At 41.7% G+C, this 16,181-nt stretch overlaps 1 protein-coding gene across 1 annotated transcript in view; it reads right to left on the minus strand.

The window, feature by feature from the left end:
- Positions 1-247: 247 nt before the first annotated feature.
- Cand1 (cullin associated and neddylation disassociated 1) overlaps positions 248-16,181 on the minus strand; it is a 41,244-nt gene continuing 25,310 nt past the window's right edge. The window contains exons 8-15 of the mRNA NM_027994.1: positions 14,983-15,275; positions 13,876-14,017; positions 12,091-13,584; positions 11,410-11,505; positions 9,709-9,878; positions 9,463-9,627; positions 8,152-8,259; positions 248-4,641 (exon numbers count right to left, since the gene is read on the minus strand). Of these exons, the coding sequence (NP_082270.1) occupies positions 4,417-4,641; positions 8,152-8,259; positions 9,463-9,627; positions 9,709-9,878; positions 11,410-11,505; positions 12,091-13,584; positions 13,876-14,017; positions 14,983-15,275 (2,693 nt within the window). The 3' untranslated portion in view covers positions 248-4,416. The remainder of the gene's footprint in view (positions 4,642-8,151; positions 8,260-9,462; positions 9,628-9,708; positions 9,879-11,409; positions 11,506-12,090; positions 13,585-13,875; positions 14,018-14,982; positions 15,276-16,181) is intronic.

Consider the following 16,181-nt stretch of genomic DNA (forward strand, 5'->3'; position numbering starts at 1 on the left):
AACAGCCATTTCTTTAATGCTCAGTCACTTTGTGTTGACTGTATTTATGTATGTACAGATGTTCGAGCATATGTGCACCACACCCCGAGCATATGTGCACCACACCCCAGAGCTCTCTCTCCGGCTTTCTTTTGACTCTCAGTGTAGGCTGTGTGAGAGCCATGGCAGCATACATGGCAGAGTGGTGCTCATCTGAGCTTCTGGGTTTTTATTTTGTAGAGATCTCATATTGGAATGAAGCAGTAAACATGGTTTAAATGTAGATTTTATTTTTAAAATGTATTTATATTTAGGGGGTGCGGCTGCCACGAACACTACGATATGCTATGATAGTATTCCTGTGGAGATTAGAAGACAACCTGCCAGAATTGTGTGTCTTTCCACTATGTGGATCCCAAAGACCAAACTTGGGTTCAAGCAGTCCTGGGAGGGAGGGGCAAGTGCCGAGCTATCTGGAAGCCCTACATGTAGATTTTAAAAGCAGAAAACCACTACGCAAGAAAGTGTTCAAAGTTACCAAGGCCAGTCACCGATCTATGGCTAAAATCCTGAAAAATTAACCTTATTGATCTCATTAATGAGCAAAAGGCAACTGAGTGATCAGAGCTGCTTATGCCATCCAAAATCCTTATCTAAAGTAACATTTTTTACTTACTGCAGTATAAATTCTGAAGGAAAACATGGATTTTATTTCTAGAATAAGGAACCAGGAGTTTATTTCCACATCTCTTAAGAAAGCCTCGCTTAGTTTACATATGGCAATGATTGCAAGCAGATACACGTCTTAACACTAGTACAGGTACATACACATTTAGCTGCCCTCATCTAAGCAAGCAGTTGCAGTTTTGTTTAAATGTGAAAAAAAAAAATCTATGAAACAAGCAAAGTAACTTTCCAGAGTAATAGCTTATCACAGACTAGTAAGACACGGGACCGCCATCGTATGATACAGAGTACAGCTCTATAGCTTTTCGTTCACATGTGTGAGCATTCCCAAGTCCCTCATGGAGCACCCACTGTTACCAAGTGCCTAGATAGGCTAATTCCAGCACTTCCGGTGCCTCATTGGTAAAGGGAAAAGAATTTTGTTTCAAGTAAGTTTTTCCTTGTCTCTCTCTTCTGAAGACCTGAGCAAAATAACATTACCGAACCACCCCGAGATTTGTTCCTAGAATTTAAAGGGCCGAAGACTCCATCACAGAACCTTAACCTACTAAATAAAATCTGACTCTGACTCACTGATGCCCAACAGCACCTTCACTGGTTATTAAAATGCCCTAAGAAAACCAAATCCTTCGGGGGAAGCCAAGCCACCTTTCTAACATACAAAGAACAAAACCATGTTACTAAAACCCCACAACATGGCACAGGTCTTCCCAGAATCTTCACTGGTATTACTAGGAAACCAAGCTACTCACACGCATATGTGGTTTCACTTTTGTGTTCCTCCTAAAAAAAAAAAAAAAACAGCTTTATCTGGTGAGCTTTGGACAGCTGCTGGCACTGGTCCACTGTGGTCCATTTTATAACCAAATGTCAATTCCCCGCCCCACAGAGATTAAAGACCATAGCTTAAGTTAAGATGAAACATCAAGTAAACGCTACAATCCCAATTTTACTTGTTGCAACTTTTAACTTTCGCATCCAAATATCAAAAACGTAACTCTGGACAACTTAGACTCACACACATGCACACAAACACGCCATTTTGAGAAAGGGTCTTGCTATGCAGTTCAAGCTGACCTTGAACTCATCTCCTGCCTCAGCTTCCTGAAGAGCAGCAGTCAAATTTGATGTGGGCAGAAAATATTACTCCAATTACAAAGCATTCCTATACACTTTATCATGTAGCTAACACGGCTCTGAAGACATAGGAACAAATTAGGTGAAATTAAATAACCTCAGCAGTTGAGGGTTTTCTATACTTCAATATTTTGAACTTCAATCATGGCTTCATGTCTGAGGCTGAGCTAGATACAAAAATATCAAAACATCCCATAGAATTATTTCCCTGTGTTATTGTTTACCCAAGGAATGTAAAGACTAAGGAGGACTCATTTGGTTGTTTAATTATGATTAAATTATGTAAATATACAAACATTTAACAAAACCATCATATTCCAATCTTTTAAGAATTCTAACTGCTAGCAGTTAAGCAGCCTTTAGATATCACTAATAAAATATACAATTAAAATAGTTGCATTCAATCCTACTAACTTTATAAATAACTTCTTAGGTTAGACTTCTTCATGTCTAAGTTTAATAAGACAGTCTAAACCCCAAACGCAATGTATACTGAGCTTTCTTTTTAAAAACTCCATATAGTTCTAAAGTAATCTCAGCACATTCCTAAGAATCGCCACCAGCTTGCTCCCTCGCACTACTGACTTCTAGGAACCGCCTGGGAGAACTGGCAGGCAGGCAGAAGCTCGACCTTCCTAGCATGTGTGGTGGTGGGTCTGCTGCTTCCAGTCCAGATGTGGACCACATCACCACAGCATCAGTGTGGCTCAGCACTGGAGCCCCTGAGCCTTCTTCTGATGGCCTGTGTATAGACGTGTCTAGTTCCTCGGCTCTGTATGTATAGGTAGTGTGATACTTTAACCACTAAAGCAGGATTTTCTTCGTACAAGAATTTAGTGACGTAGGAAAATGAGTTGACTTGCAAGACTCAGAAAAACAAAGTGTAACATGTAACCATGGGGTAACCAATGAAAGTTTAGGGGCTTAACTGTAGGTAATTAACTAAGACAGTCATGGAACACAACAATGTCAAAATCTGTTCAGTCCCAGAGCTTGTGCTGTAACCACTGTGAGAGCACATCACATAACCCCAAGCCGAACTTTATCCACATCTATACCATAGCAATGCATAGTGCAGAATATACTAAAATAAATTCCTATTAGTTTTGTGCAAACTATGGTATAAAATTATCACCTGCCTTATTTTGCCATGGCACCGATTTCATAGAATAAGCCAGTGCATAATCCAAAGCCTCACCAGCACCAGTCAATGCCCTTGGTTGGCATCACTGTACAATCAAAGCCAACAGCCACAGTCTGCTCTGACCGGAACAAGCAATTGTGCATTCGACCTTACGGCAGTCCAACGGTGCAGCTTTCAAGCTGAGTTCTTGAAACCGACCACTCAATTTAACAACTGCCTCCCTCCAATACATGTAAACTACGTTGTGTGCACAGAAAGAAGAGTGCTCTTATTTTTGGAATAGCTAGCTCTTCCAGGAACACCTCAAAGATGGAGGCAGTATGCAAGGAGCTCACAGAATGTTGGATACAATTTCAACTACAAGGGAAACAATTGCAAAAGCTTTGCTGGCCCAGCAAATACTCAACACTTACCAAAGACAATAGGTAAGTTAGCTCGCCAATGGGCTGGGGGAGGTGAGCTGTGACTCAATTCTAAGAAAGCTTTAGCTAACAAAACCAGTGATGAGCAACTTGAGAAATTTCTTAAAAACAAAAACTTAAACGCACAGGTGAGGTTTTTGTCCTCCAGTAACAACTGCAGATACTCAACAAGAATAAAACAGTCTGGCTTTGAGAACACGCACGGACACTGTGGAACAGAGGAAAACCATAAATGTGTGAGGTAATTTATAATAGTAAGAAGTTGCGAATTGCTGTGACTTGATTTGCTGGAAACATCCGTAAATTCACACTGGCAGTTAGAAAACCAGATTCAACATTAACTCCTCTTTCACCAGATAATATTTGGTGTGCAAAAGTATCTGAAAAATTGCACTACTGCTTATTTTAATGTGTATTGTGAAGAATCTGTACATGCTGTTACAGACAAGACATAGTTGTAAACCTGTTCATGCAAAAGTCAGTGTGCACAGGGATATTGTTAGGCCGTATACTTAGGTGGTGCTTCAGCATCTTGGCTAAGATGCCAATCTCTCTGAAATATAACATATCTTAAATGAATACTCTATCTGCCAGGTAAAAATCATTTTATGTCGCTGAAAGAAGAGGTTGTACAAGGAAAGAAACATGGTCTTCGTGTTGCAGAATTGATTTTAAATGAGAGAATTTACAAAACCAAGAAATCCATGGTCATAAAGTTTTAACATTTTAATCCTACACATTACAGGGCAAACAGATACTGGACCCTATTTCCACATTTCATAAATCCAAGCTTTAAGTTCCCATTTCAAATGTTGCCCTAACCACTAAAAACATCAGTGGCTTTACAACCTCTGGCTTATGGAAATACAGACTTCTGAAGTAAAAGCTACAAAAACAACAATGGAAGAAAGCCAAACAAACTTCCCGGGAAGGAAAGTAAAGTGGAACATCGTGAAGCTCTGGACACTTCTCTCCCGTGGCTGTGGTCAACCTGTCGTTCAGTGCATTGTGCGGTCACATGGAATGGTCCTCACGGGGCGCACACATCTAACTCGTGTCCATTGATTCCAAGTTGGTGGACGAAGAATCTTTCTGGATACTTTCAAAGATGGCTGCCAGCTCCGGGTTGGAGCTGATCTGTGACTGGAATTCACTCATAAGAGGGCTCTTCTCTGCCTCTGGAATGGTTAACAAAGCCGCCACTGCCCTCATGGCAGACCGCTTTAGCTCATCTTGCTTTTCAAACTCCTGCTTTACAGAGTTTGCCTTTACCTGCAATACAAAGAAAACTCAGGTTACATGCTATAACAGAACAAAGTGCATGAAGAGAAAGTTCCTAGTGAGTAGGAATTTTGCTACTCCCTCACAGGCCCAGAAAGCACACGACACTTCAAGTGCGGGTATATCAAACTTCAAGACACCAGTTGTCTCCTAGTAAGGGACTAGTTCACACAAGTCTTACTATATATAAAAAGACTGAAAATCCAGGCCTACTTAGTTGAATCAAGTTGACCCTACCAAGAATCCAAGTACTTAGATTAAATGTATCTCCTCTGAACACCAAACACTATTCCCATGTATGCCTTCATATAGTTACACTGATTAAAGCACAATTAAACAGGTTTCGTTTTTAAGGTCCAAAGTCCGTTCCCAAGACTCACTTCAAGCACTTCCCCTATTGAGCCAGCTAGGATCCTCTCAAAAAGAATAGAACGTTTCATTGTTGAAGCTTTTATTGTTGAATCTTACCCACATTACTACAGACTTCAGGCTACTTTTTACTTTCATGTCTTCTGTTTTTAATCCTGTAGATTTTTATTTGTTTTGCCTGAGTTCACACGAGGGAGGAAAACAAGTTTATCTGAGTCTGACTTATTTTGCTTATCACAATTATTCCAGGTCTACTCATTTTCCTAAAAATAATTTCACATTTTTAATAGTTAATTTCATTCTGTATGTATGCTTATATATACACACACATACACACATATTACATATCACACTTTTTATAAATCCATTCATCACATGAACACCTAGGTTGACTTGATACTTGACTACTGTGAACAGTGTTGCAATAAACATGGTTCCATGCATCTCCACTTCCTAGAAGCAGGGCGTGTCCTATGTCATGGTAGGTAGTTCATGCTGTTAACTGTTTCTGAGGATTAGCCATGTGGGACTGTGAAAGGCAGTCTGTGTTTTGGTCAAGCGAGGCTTACTCCGGAGACCCAGTAGAAAACTCTACAAGGGTCAGAACAGTGATCTACATACCCAGACACAGGTGCCTGACATCACAAGTCCTCAACTCCATAACCCTGTGACTATTAGTCACGTAGACAATGTCCCAAGCTCCTGGTATTCTGGGACCCGCGCCTTGTTCTCCACTCTGCTTCCAAGCGACAGTCTCGCCTCCTCCAAAACCCGAAGTTGGTACTTTGCTCCCCCAGCCCCACAGTGACTGCCCCCATAGAGCTACTCCTCAGACAGCAAGGCCTGCCCTAAACTCTGCTTCCGCAGACGGCAATGCGTGCTCTGAGCTCTCTGCTTCCTCTGTCTGCCAGCCAACACACGGTTTCCTGAGGTCCCTGCAGGTCAAAAGGCAAGATTCGAGTTCTCACACTGGCTAGCAGGCTACCACCGGTTTGGCTAGAAAGCCTTTCACTCAACCCTCTATGCTTATTATATTCCTTTGAGCTTTTCTTCAAGATTGGACTTTCATCTCCTGCTTTCCAAGAAAAAACAAACGGGGAAAAAAGGAACCTGTTTGCTAAGAGCACCACAGGCTCGTGGCACAGCAGGCCCCTCCCCCTCCACCAAAGCCTGCCAACGCTGCCCCCAGGGCTTTGCTTGCTTGCCCCCTACAGGAACACCTAAACTGTGCTTTTCAACACAAAAGTTTCTTGCTTCTTTATTTAAATGCTTATTTTCCCCCTAGCATTCGAGATATATGTCCAAAAAAATCTTTCAACTTGTTTAAGATTTCCTTTCAAAAGTCATCTAATCTACTTCCACAGGTCAAATCAACTATGCTGATTACCATCATTCAATCCTTAATTAATATCCAGTTTCCTCTTACAGACAATCTGCTACAGCCTATCCCAGATACACAATTAACATGGTATTTTCTTCCTCAGCCATCCAAAGCAAACTTAAAGGATGCCTTCCAGGACTGAATTCCTTAAACAACCTCCCTTTTCTAGGATCCTAACAATGACCCATGCCCATGCCGTGGTCCCAAGCAAACCATTGCAGGCTTGATGCTTGCTCTCCACCAGATGAAGACACCCCTGCTGGCCCTCTACTGTTGTAATTACCCTGCAGGCTTATCCCCACAAAAGACAAGGACAGTGCCTGCAGCCACAGATCCAGAGACAAGTCTACCTGTAAAATTGAACCAAGATGTACATGGTAGTGAGTTTTAGCTAGAGTCCTGCTCAAACAGAGGAGCTCAGCTGAGTAACTGCAGGTCAGCCTGTGGTGCACTTTCTTAACTGATGACCGGCGTGGAAGGCCCTGCCCACTGTGGGCGGTGCTGTCCCTGGGCAGGTGTGCTAGAGTATCTAAGCAAGCAACGTGGGCAAGGCAGGGAAGCAGCCAGTAAAAGCAGCATCCTTCCGTGCCTTTCCATTAGCCTTAAGAGCTCCTGTCCTAATTCCCTCCATGGTGGTCTATAAGCAATAACATGAAATAAAAACCCTTGTCGCCTCCGCTTGGTTTTGGTCATGCTCTGTTATCACAGCAATAGAAGCAAACTAAAACAGGATGGGATTGAAGCAGTAAGAATTTCCCAACAAAGAAAACCCACGACTTTAAGATACACTTCTGAATTCTGGCAGACCTTTGAAGAAACATCAATGTTTCTTAAAGCACCAAAAAGGGAAGATACTAACAAAATTAATTTGAAAAGTCTAGAGAAGGACTGGGGAGATGGCTCAGCGGTTAAGAGCACTGACTGCTCTTCCAGAGGTCCTGAGTTCAAATCCCAGCAACCACATGGTGACTCACAACCATCTGTAGTCAGATCTGATGCCCTCTTCTGGTGTGTCTGAAGTCAGCTACAGTGTATTTATGTATAATAATAAATAAATCTTAGGGCTGGAGCAAGCAGGGAAAAAATTCAATTCCCAACAACCACTTGAAGGCTCACAACCATCTGTACAGCCACAGTGTATGCATACAAATAAAATAAATCGAAAGAAAGAAAGAAAGAAAGAAAGAAAGAAAGAAAGAAAGAAAGAAAGAAAGAAAGAAAGAAAGACAAGAAGGGGAGGGGAGGGGGGGGAGGGGAAAGAATACACTAGGAACTCAGAATCATAAAGCACCAGAAGAAGGAAGTTTTCACCTTTTCTTCTTGTCAGTTTTTTCTTTGGTTTGTTTTTTTTTTTTTGAGACAGGTTTCTCTGACCCGGAACTCACTCTGTAGAGCAGGAGGACTTTGAACTCACTAAGTGTAGACCCACTTAGCTCTGCCTCCAGGGCCTGGGATTAAAATGAGCACCACCACTGCTTGGCTTTGTTCTTATCTATATGGAAGTTAACTTAATGAAACAAAACCAAAGCCAAACTTCCAGTTGGTAGACATGGTGGCATAAGCCTATAGTCTCAGCATTTCAGAGACAAGGCGGAGAGTTCAAAGTCAGCCTATCTAAAGAACAAGATACTGCCTCAACACTCCCTTCCCTGGACTCAGTCATAAATATTTTAACATCTTATCTGAGTCCATTTCCACGCCCTCTAATTCCTATGCCAATGTAGCCTAAATTGATGCCGAGCAACAATTACCTTAGTTGTACACGTAGCACGCAGTGGCTCAACAAGTCGGTCCAGCCTTTGTAGTACTGCACTTGGACAGAGGGTAGACAGTCGTACCAACATTAAAAATGTTAGCATCTATTGGAATAAAAAAAAAAAAAAAGCACATATTTTTTTTTTTCCTAATGACAAAACCCCACATTCTGGCACACTTCTCTTAAATAGAAAAAGTGGTTACTATGCCAATTAGAGTACTATCTCAATTTAATCTGCCGCTCAGAATCTGACTCATTCCAACCCTGAAGTGAGTGCCAGGGAAAGCCCAGCCTACCCTACAAAACTAGTAAGGCTGACTGCACATCACAACACCCAGGTGGGAAGAATTTTAAAATTCCCATTCTTTGGCCCCATCCGTCAGACATGTTATTTCATCTGCAGGGAGAAGACAGTAAACTTGGGATTTCTGAAAAAGCTAAAGGACTCAACGCATTAGAAACGTGACGAACTGGAAGGAAAACTTTATAGAAATTTCCTTCTCAGCAAAGTTTGGGAGAGCATATGATTATCATTACTCAAATTCGTACAAGACCCCCCAAAAATGTTTTCAAAATTCTTTCTCCTTGGACTATAAATATGTAGGATTGCACCATAAACAGTGGAATTAGGGTGCATGGCTCAGGTAACTGTGCAGCAGCCACTTTCCCTCTGCTCGGCCACAGACCCCATTACAGAGGATCAGGAAGGGATAGAGCTCATTTCCTTGTTCTCAAGTCTCTCATTTACTGACCTATTTGCTCAAACATAACTAAATAGGATAAACAGGAAAACAAGACATAGCTCTAAACCTAGGAAGCAACATGACTCTGTTCTAAGGCCTCTGCAGACTGCAGTGTATCTGAAAGGACAGGGCTCCAGGTTGGCCTCTGACACAACTCCTGCTTAACAGGGCTCGTCTTGTATTGAGCAGGTAAACAAAGGTTAATACTCAGCCCAAGAGATTTCATGACATCAAAGGGAAAGTAAGAAAACTGGTGGCTAGCTACTCATCAAAATGGGCCTGAAAGGATGTGTGTGATTCCAAGGCAAAGAATATGGGTAAGCACTATTCATGAAGGAGGCTGGAAACGAATCTTAAACATTTGGGATCTACATCCCTTCCTTAGGTAAAAAGAGGTTTTGGCTTTCTCTTGTGTATTAACCAATGCAACTGCTTTTGTCTGCTTCTGCACATACATTTTGTAAGATGAATTAATTTTTCTTATACAGCTAAGTAAATTACAAGCATAAAAGTTGTTTCATCAAAGTTTTAAATCATTTTACCAACATTCACAAACATCTTACCTTAATATCATAATGGTCCTTCAAACCATCTTCAACATGATTTAGAAATTCAAAGATATCCAGTCTATCAAGACAGCTGTCTAGAAGTGTATACATACACTCAAAAGCTGCCTTTCTAATGTCTAGACCGTCATCAACCGTGTGTTTAAATGGACCCATTTCTACCTGTTAAAACAAGAAGGGACATGCAAGCGTGTGGCAAGGAAAAGGTAAGTGCGGGGGAGTGATGCAATCTAGCACACTCACCTCTCTTATAAGTTCCTTCCTAACTTTTGTCTCATTGTAAAGATGTGGAAGAACTGAGTCCAGAAGGTCCCGTATCAGTGATGGCTTGTTATGGGCCGCAGAATTGAATGTGACCAAGGCCACTCTTCTTACGTTCAAATCTGGGTCTTCCAAAGTTTTTAGAAAGTCACCTGAAAAATTGTAAGAGAAACAACCCAGTCATGCCAAGTTTAAAACACAATCACAAAGTGTTCTTCTCTAAACTGTCTTAGTTATTGTGGGTATCGCAGTTATTTCTTCAAGGAAAATGAAAAGGGGGGGGGGTGTCACTGAAAAATCAGACAAGATTAAATGAGGCCAAAAAATATATTTCAACAGCATGGAAATAAACTACCGGTGTTGAATGTGTGCACATTTTTCATTGATAGTCACTCTAGGCACCAATAATGCAGAGGATAGAGAGCAGGACCTAAGGCTGAGTTCACTATTTTTATAATAGTTAATAAATACATGAGTTGCCCAGAAGTGATGGAGTCAGTAGCCGACAAACCTAACACCTCAAAATTCCTTATAGTTCTCTAAGAGCAGCAAGAAGCAGAGCTCAATACAGACTTGGCAGGGATACAGTTCAAAGGATGGAGAATCACATCCTAACATTATTTGTGTCTTCACTAAGGAACATGGGAATTAGTAAGAAAATGGGAGTGTAATGAGGAGTCTACAACCCAACAGGACAAATGACAAATACAGTATCCAGCTACTGTAAAACCAGAATTTTAAGTCTGCTATTTTGCAAATGTGCAAGAAAAAATGAGAATGTAAAATTCCGTAAGGCCACAGAGTCAGATCATTCCCTGTGTTAACAGTAAAGCCTTGGACAGGTACTTTATTCCAGTCCCTTCGTTGTTTCCCAGTCAGCATAGGAAGACACCCCGACCACTCAGCAGAGGAGGAGCATGCGCTCTGTTGAGCAGCACAGAGGCTGCAGGGCACTAACTAGTCGGGCAATAACTAGTCCTCGTTAGAGGATCCCATCTCATCACCAACCTCTTCAGAATCTCAGGGAAAGGAGGGGGCTACAGGGAGCTGACAAACAGGATTAGATGAGGAACACAGACCCCAAGGACCGCACGTTGGTAAACTGAATGCCGAAACCCTGACAACTTCTGCAGGTCTTTCCCCATCCTGACTTTCATAATACAAAAGTTTAAGTATATCTATGCAGACAGTAAGGAGGGACTAGACATCTGCTCACATAAACTATTTCTAGGTCCTAGTACGACCACTCATCTGTATCTCTGCTGCCTAGCTCTGAACTTTTATGCAGTTCAAAATGTTCACTACCTCTGGCCCCATTTCCTGCTGAAGAAGGCATGGATCTACGTAGCTATATCCCTATAGTCTCCTCCCTTGTACCAACACCGTCCTTAAGAAAACACAACTTCTGCCTGGCAGGCCTTTAATCCCAGCACTCAGGAGGCAGAGGCAGAGGCAGGCGGATTTCTGAGTTAGAGGCCAGCCTGATCTACAAAGTGAGTTCCAGGACAGCCAGGACTATACAGAGAAACCCTGTCTCGAAAAACCAAAAAAAGAAAAAAGAAACCACATCTTCCACCTGGAGGGGTTTGGATTAGCACTGATACTAGGGTAAGCAACGCTGAGAACCTTAACAAAGCTTTACACTTTTCCAAAGGCACAGGCCTAAGTGTCATTGCCACTCACCTATGCAGTTCTTCAACAGTGGATCAATAGGCTGAGGATGATCAGAAATCGTGAACTTCACAGCTGTAACCACCGAGCTCCTGGCATATGATGACCCTAATCAAAACATATTGCAATTGCAAGTCCATTGCTATGCACTCCCCAGTGACCAGGAAATGTCTTCAACAGTGTAAAACCATCATTGTCCCAACCTGCTGTCTTCTAACTCTCAGGAAACAGGACCTAGCCCTCACAAAATGTTAAATACACTATTTTAACTCTTTTATTATGAATTATTACCTATTTATTCTAATTGGCTAAACACTGACAAGTCAAAAGTATTTTTTTTGCCTTTAAACTCAATAATTTTTGCAATTTCGATATAAGTATATCCAAGATCTTCATATTAAATTCAAGAGTTGTCTTTTCTATATTTTAAATAAAAAAACCAGCAACATTAAAATGCAGCTAGCATAAAGAACTAGATAGCACTTATTTAGACATTACCCAATTAGACTTCATTGCTCTGAGGAACAAAGTACCTCCAAATATCACTCCATATTATAACACATGTAAGTGCTTTCTCATCACACACATGGCTTTAAACATGTTTTAAAAAAGCAGATGGTAATTCCTCATTAGGCATCTTTCAAGGCAACTAACTATCAAGAAACTTAGAGATGACCAATTCTTGTTACTCACCTGATATCAAATACCCTTTAAGCCGTGGGAGGAGAGTTTCAGGATCAATAAGAGTGAGCTTCCCTAGACATTCAGCCACGACATTCCTGGTGCCTTCCTCCGCACACTCACAGTGCTTTAGCAGCAAGGCCCAGATGTTCTCAACATATGGCTTAAGGCCTGCCACCGATGCAGAGCTAATGATCTCCTTCAAAGAGTGAAGCAGAAGATACTGCCTTTTGGGCTGGCTGGTTATTTCTTGCAGTACAAAGGGCAGATACTCAGGAAGGTTGCCTACACTAATGCTGCCTAATGCATAGGACGCAGCTGATTTGACTTCTTCACTAGGGGATGAGAAAGCCTCTAATATTACAGATTTTAATTCCAACTGCCCACTTAAGTCAATATGGTGTCCAACTTCTCCAAGAGAAAGGAGTGCTAAGAGACGAATGGAATCTGTAGACCTTGAGTTCTTGACATCTTGAATAAACTGACCTACTACGGCGGGTCCCTCTTTAGGGCAAGCTCGAGTAAGGGCAGCTACACATTTGGCAATGGAATAATAAGACTGCTTATGAGTGAGAGCAGTGCTCTGAGAATAAACTGGACCCGTTAGCATGCGCAGCAAGTCCATGTACCCTAGATTGTTTGTTCCAGTGACAACCAGAGCTTGGAAAAAGTCTAGCATGGCACTGAGCGCTCCTCCCTGCAGTAGAGGCGATCTCACAAGTCCAATCAGTTCATTGAGGATAGATCCGCTTATCTTGGACAGGGAGGAGGGATAGACCTTGGCCAGGGTGGTGAGGAAGCTGATAGCCATCTGCGACACGTGCATATCGCTCTCGCTGATGAGGGGGGGGAGCTCATCCAGAACTGCGTCAATCATGGCGGCCGTCAGGCTGTCACTGTAGTTCTTAATGAGAATATCCAGGGCAGAGAGGGTCCCCAGTTTCAAAGCTCTCTGATTTTTCCTGAGGAATGAAGCAAGGATGGGGACTCCCTCTCCCAGCACAGGCCTCAGATCTATCTTCAAAGGTGACCCAGCAATCAGGGTCAGCGCTTTGACGGTCGTTAGCCGGGTAATCTCATTCTTGAGTCTCTCCAAGAAAATCTGTAGGGTATTTGATAAATCAGGACCCAAATTGTCTCCAAGATTGCAAATAATCTGTCCCATACAGGAAATAGCCCTTTCCTTGACTTCTTGATCAATGTCAGCTGCTTTTAAGCGCTTAATTGTGCAGGTGAAGAGATCTTTGATGTAAGGCGTTGCATCGAACGAAGAGGGCTGGTCTAGAGGACGGATCACTTTGACAAGCTGCTGAGTGACAAGAAGGGCTTCTGAAGTGATCTTGTAAAACGGGTCTCCCACACAGGCCACCACCGGAGGGACCAGAGCCTGAACATGAGGATGGAAAACTTGAGGAGAGTGGTTACAGAGGATGACATACAGACACGACAGCGCATCAATCTTCAGGTTTGATGAGCTGGACTTATCATTCAGTGAGAAAATGATTCCTGAAAAGCCAATAAAACATCTAATCATTTCTATGCACTTTTCACAAAGAATTAAAAGCCACCCTTCAAAGACTTAAATTTTCTATCTGTATTTTATTTCTAACGTGGGAGAAGCATAAAAATCTATAGAAAATATTAAATCCCTTTTCTTACAAGGATCTAACTTCATGTGTTCAAAATGGTCAAAATAAGGTACAAATTATCACAAACTTCTCTTGTAAGTGAAACATTTATTCAAGCTTCTGTAAGTGCCACAAACAAACAATGAATAATAAGTACCCAAAGACGCACCTGGTACCAGTACAGGAATGTGCTGGGTTAGTGCTCCCGGCAGCACATTTACCAGCTCAGTTAACATGTTAAAGCAACACTGTCGGGTCTTCACACTCTTCTCTTTCATCTGCTTGTGCAGGGCTTTAACAATGTTGGGAACCTGCAATCATAATACCGTCACGTCATTAGTGTGCTGACCCAAAGGGACTTCCTCCACACACCTGCAACGCCTCAGAGAAACTGAGCACAGGAACTGACCTTTGACCACATTTCCAGCTCAGCTATCCACACTACTCAGACAGGCACAAGTACATGGGAACCAAGTTTCAATCTTGCACACACTGTATACATTCAGTTGCTGTATATACATTTGCTTGACAGCTTCAAGAAAGTACAGAAAAACTTCCTAACAAGCACAAGTCTCCACTGATTACAATAATTTCCAACCAAAAATTTAAGCAAAATAATTTATAAATACAAAAAGAGTAGAGAGCAAATTGTGGGAAAACAAACAATCAGCAAACAGGGTATTTTTTTTCTTCCTTTTTTAGTTTGCTATTGCAATAAATGACACCATACCTCAAAGGTACAAACAGCAGGGGTAAAATTCAGATATCTGATCTACATGTTCTTATGTCTAGCAAACCTAAGGTATAGTCTTTACTAACAAGTCATAGATACAAGGCTATTAACAGGGACCCTAAAAAAACTAATCACGCAGTAACAAAGTAGAAGATAAACACTCTTTCCCCAACACAGATAACTCTTACAAAGAAAACTGATCTGAGAAATAGATAGCAAAGACTCCTCAGGCTTCCTCATGGTTCTACTAAGCAACTTCTCTATGCTCAATCAGTGCTTCTATATCTGTCTATTTGTCCTCCATGTTCTATTATCATCTATCAGTCTATATCTGTCTTCCTTCCTTCCACCCACCATCCATCTACTTTAATACCATCCTATAGTTTATAAGTAATGGTTTACAACAGCCAATGGTTTCCAAATAATATGAAACCCATTAGCTTTGAGTTTCCCTAAATGACCCTGCACTCTCGTTTCTCCCTGAGAACAAGTTGTAGAGCATCGCTGCTGGTGGCGGCTTTCAGCGCATGAGCACACACTGACCTGACTCTGCAGCATTGTTAGGGGCGTGTCTCCCTGCTCCATTGCGTCAGGGTCACACAGCCAACTTTGCACTGGACGAGTTTGTTTCAGAAGAGACAGGTATGCATGAAAAACATCTGCCTTTACATTTTCTTCCCGCTCTTTAAATCTGGCTATCAGCGCAGGAGAGACAGTCTTGTAGAACTCCGGGAGCATCTCATGCCGTGTGCTAACTACAGCGTCCAGGCACTTAGCAGCCGCGCGTCTCACTTTCCAACTCATGTCGTCATCGTCACTATATTCATCGTCACTCCCTAAAGGGAAGGTTCAATGTGGGACAGGCTATTAACGGTATACAGAGTACATAACTCAGCACACATTGAGCTGGTATTCCTAACCAAGACACTTAGTTAAAACACCTTTGCATCTGCAGCGTTTGTGACAGCCATGACTGTTTTAATAATGAGCTGTGGCTTGCTTACAATCTTCTCAATGAATCTGTTTAAACTCATAAATTCCTCAAGCACTGAACCCAAGTCAAGACTCAGTGGAGAAAAGAAAAAAAAAAAAAAATCAACCAATGGGCATTTATATAAGAAAACCGACTACTTATAGACCTAGTAAAGACAATAGTTAGGATTAATTCTTTGTGAGAAGAATCCTGTCACTAGCTTCATACATAGCTTTTCATTGAATCTTTTATGTGCTACTGGAACAAAAACTTTTTTTTCAACTTTTTAATCAATCTGTGTGGAGATCCATTCTTCATTAAGAAAATTAACATTAACAACAACATCTAACAACAATCCTATTGAGATGACATCCAAAGAAAAATGAAGCATTACAGGTAAGATTTAGTAGTTAGAGATTAATAAGAAGCAGACCAGAAGACGGACAGCGGAGAAGTATGGTACACGAGAGCACTAACAGCTAAACACCTGCAATCATTTGCGACCTTGTCCATTACTGCACTGCATTCAAGACAGAAGGGTAAGAAATGACTTTAATAATGAGCGAGTGTCTGTGTGAGATCTACTGTGGAGAGAATGGGAAACACTTGCTGGAGTAGACTGAGGTGGCTTAAACTACAGATTTTATAAGTTATTGCATAAATTTACACAATCAAATTTAAAACATAATAACAGCATTTGGGAGGCAGAGGCAGGCGGATTTCTGAGTTTGAGGCCAGCGTGGTCTACAGAGTGAGTTCCAGGACAGCC

The sequence above is a fragment of the Mus musculus genome, chromosome 10, assembly GCF_000001635.26.
Source record: "Mus musculus strain C57BL/6J chromosome 10, GRCm38.p6 C57BL/6J".
NCBI lineage: Eukaryota > Metazoa > Chordata > Mammalia > Rodentia > Muridae > Mus > Mus musculus.